Source organism: Propithecus coquereli, unplaced genomic scaffold (genome assembly GCF_000956105.1).
Source record: "Propithecus coquereli isolate 6110/MARCELLA unplaced genomic scaffold, Pcoq_1.0 Scaffold235, whole genome shotgun sequence".
In the NCBI taxonomy this organism is placed as follows: domain Eukaryota; kingdom Metazoa; phylum Chordata; class Mammalia; order Primates; family Indriidae; genus Propithecus; species Propithecus coquereli.
In genome coordinates, this window is record NW_012147897.1 from 173,101 (window position 1) to 175,654 (window position 2,554).

The 2,554-nt window shown below is 38.3% G+C and overlaps 1 protein-coding gene across 1 annotated transcript; it reads right to left on the reverse strand.

Annotated features, from left to right (window-relative positions):
• Positions 1-340: 340 nt before the first annotated feature.
• LOC105811340 (olfactory receptor 51I1-like) lies at positions 341-1,285 on the reverse strand. Its single transcript, XM_012645519.1, has one exon. The coding sequence runs from the start codon at positions 1,283-1,285 to the stop codon at positions 341-343; it is 945 nt and encodes a 314-aa protein (XP_012500973.1).
• Positions 1,286-2,554: the final 1,269 nt, after the last annotated feature.

Below are 2,554 nucleotides of genomic sequence, written 5' to 3' on the forward strand. Positions count from 1 at the left end.
GCCTCTTCCTGTTCTCAACAGTCACTTCATACAGAATAGAACTCTTCTGACAGCAGATGTGTGAAGGTTTTTCTCCACACATCAAACAATTATCCAGCAGACATGAGCTGCATATCTTTTAATTCAATTCAATTCTGACACATCTACCTGGAAATAGCATCAGATCCTACAGGATATATATGTCTTTAAAAAAGAAAAAAAAAACACATAATTTTCAAAATTTCATCCTATACCCATATCCTAGATCTAAAATTATAGCAAAGGCTAGCTATATGTAAATAACTATACAGTTGAGAGTTTTATTTGTTCCTCCACCTAAACCATTAACTTCTCTAATTCTTCAGTGTCTCTGGATCTTGAAGGATTTCTTCAGGGCAGCATGGATCTGCTTGGTCTTCAGGCTGTATACAATTGGGTTGAGCATTGACGGCATAAAGAGGTAGATATTTCCCAGAACTGCATGTGCTAATGGAGAACTTCTGTGGCTGACTCGATGCATTGCAGTTATTGCTATGAGAGGTCCATAGTAAATCAGGACAATAAAGATGTGAGACAAACAGGTGTTGAGTGTCTTCATCTGACCTTCTCTGGAAGCAATGCCCAGAACTGCTTGTAATATCAGAGCATAGGAAATGACAATTAGCAGAAAGTCAGCCCCAAAAGAAAAGATAACCAAAACCAGCCCATATAAAATGTTGATTTTGACTTGGCCACAGGCTAACTTCATGACATTTGAGTGGAGACAGTAGGAATAGGAGAGTGTCTGGCCCCTGCAGAAAAGTAGCCTTTTGAGCAGGACAGGCAATGGAGTCATGAGTGCTACATCCCTCAGCAAAGCTGCCAGCCCTATTTTGGTGACTCGTGAGTTGGTAAGTATGCTGGTATATTGCAGAGGGTGACTGACGGCCACAAAGTGGTCAAAGACCATGGTCACCAGGATTCCTGAGCCCATGGAAGAGAATGTACGGATGAAGAAGAGTTGAGTGAGGCAACCATCAAATGCAATTTCATGAAGGCCAAGGATAAAGACCTTGAGCACAGAGGAAGGTATGGACACAGACAGGACAATATCAGCTCCAGCCAGCATGGACAAGAAATAGTACTGGGGTTCCTGTAGACTGTGTTCATTCTTCACCAAGGATATTACTGTACAGTTCCCTGCCATTGTAGAGATGTACATCAGGATCATCAGAGGTCCCAGCCATAGGCGGGCTCCCACCAGCTCTCGCAGGCCAGTGAGGATGAAGAGAAAAGGCTGAAATGTTGTGGAATTGAACTCTGACATGGAAAACTGTTAGAAGCCCTGCTCAAAACAGTCTCCCAGCATGGAACCTAAAGTGGAAGAAAAAAGGCAATGTCAAATTTAGGAGACTCCTCTCATTTGGCAAAAGGCCCCCAATGAGTGTTAAGGGCTAAGAACAAGGGACTTAGCAAGAGGACAAGGGCATTATTTATATTTATGCCTGAGAGTGAAAGTTCTCCTTTTCTTCTGATATTATTGTGGGATCAGACAATCCCTTTATTTAGGAGTCTCTAAAAATTGCAATTTGTACACTCAGACAAATAGTTAAAGCCTGGGGTTAAAATGATTAGTGTATTTTATGTTATGTTCATCCTAAATAAAATCTGGGTTCAAGACCCTAGCATGAGAATTATGCAATGGTAAAAGCAAGTAGCTATGGTTAAAAAATACGGTCCACTCAAGCTCTAATAAGGCAAGAAACTGAAGAATAAATGATCTTGGGTAGCAGGCTGTTCAGTGTTTCTGAATTATTGTTTATTGTAAGACAAGCATGTTGAGCTGGAAACAGACATTGAATTTCACTCTCTCTCTCTGCCTGTATGTGTGTCTCTGTGTGTGTGTGTGTCTGTCCTGAGCTCTATAGCTGCTTAAACTTTCAGAAGGGAAGTATTTCAGTTTTCAAGCCGACATATGTAACTGCCTCTGCACACTACTCCTGCTTCAAACAAAAGCAATATCCTTACTGTTATCTAAAATAATCTCTTTATCAATTCAGCTAACACTGGAATATTACTACATTGTTTATTTCACCTTTCTCCTAGGGAAGTGCAACTCTCCATCTACTTGATTCCTTACATCAGTAATAGAAAAACCTCAAATTATTTAAATGTTGAAAAAATAAACAGGACAATTCTCCCTTAACATGAAACCTCATTTCAATTGCATTCTGATCCTCCATCTCATATTCGGTATTTTTTAAATTTTATAGACATTTATTTATATGTATATATATATACATAATGTATAAAATGTGCTATGTTATTTATATAAATATTGTTATATATAAAATAAAAAAATACATAAATCATTTCATATGTGTCCTTTTATCCTCCATAGTCTGATTTTTTTATTGTTGTTTATTTTTTCTTTTCTTTTAATAGAAGGATTTTCACTATGTTGCCCAGGCTGGGAAAGAACTCCTGGGCTCAAATGACAATATGAAAAATCAAACAACCCTATCAACAAATGGGCAAGGGAAATGAAGAGAAACTTTTCAAAAGAAGACAGAATAATGGCCAGCAAACATATAAA

Coding starts and splice junctions, on each gene's coding strand:
- LOC105811340 (XM_012645519.1), bottom strand. CDS start 1,285: ATGTCAGAGTTCAATTCCACAACATTTCAGCCTTTTCTCTTCATCCTC.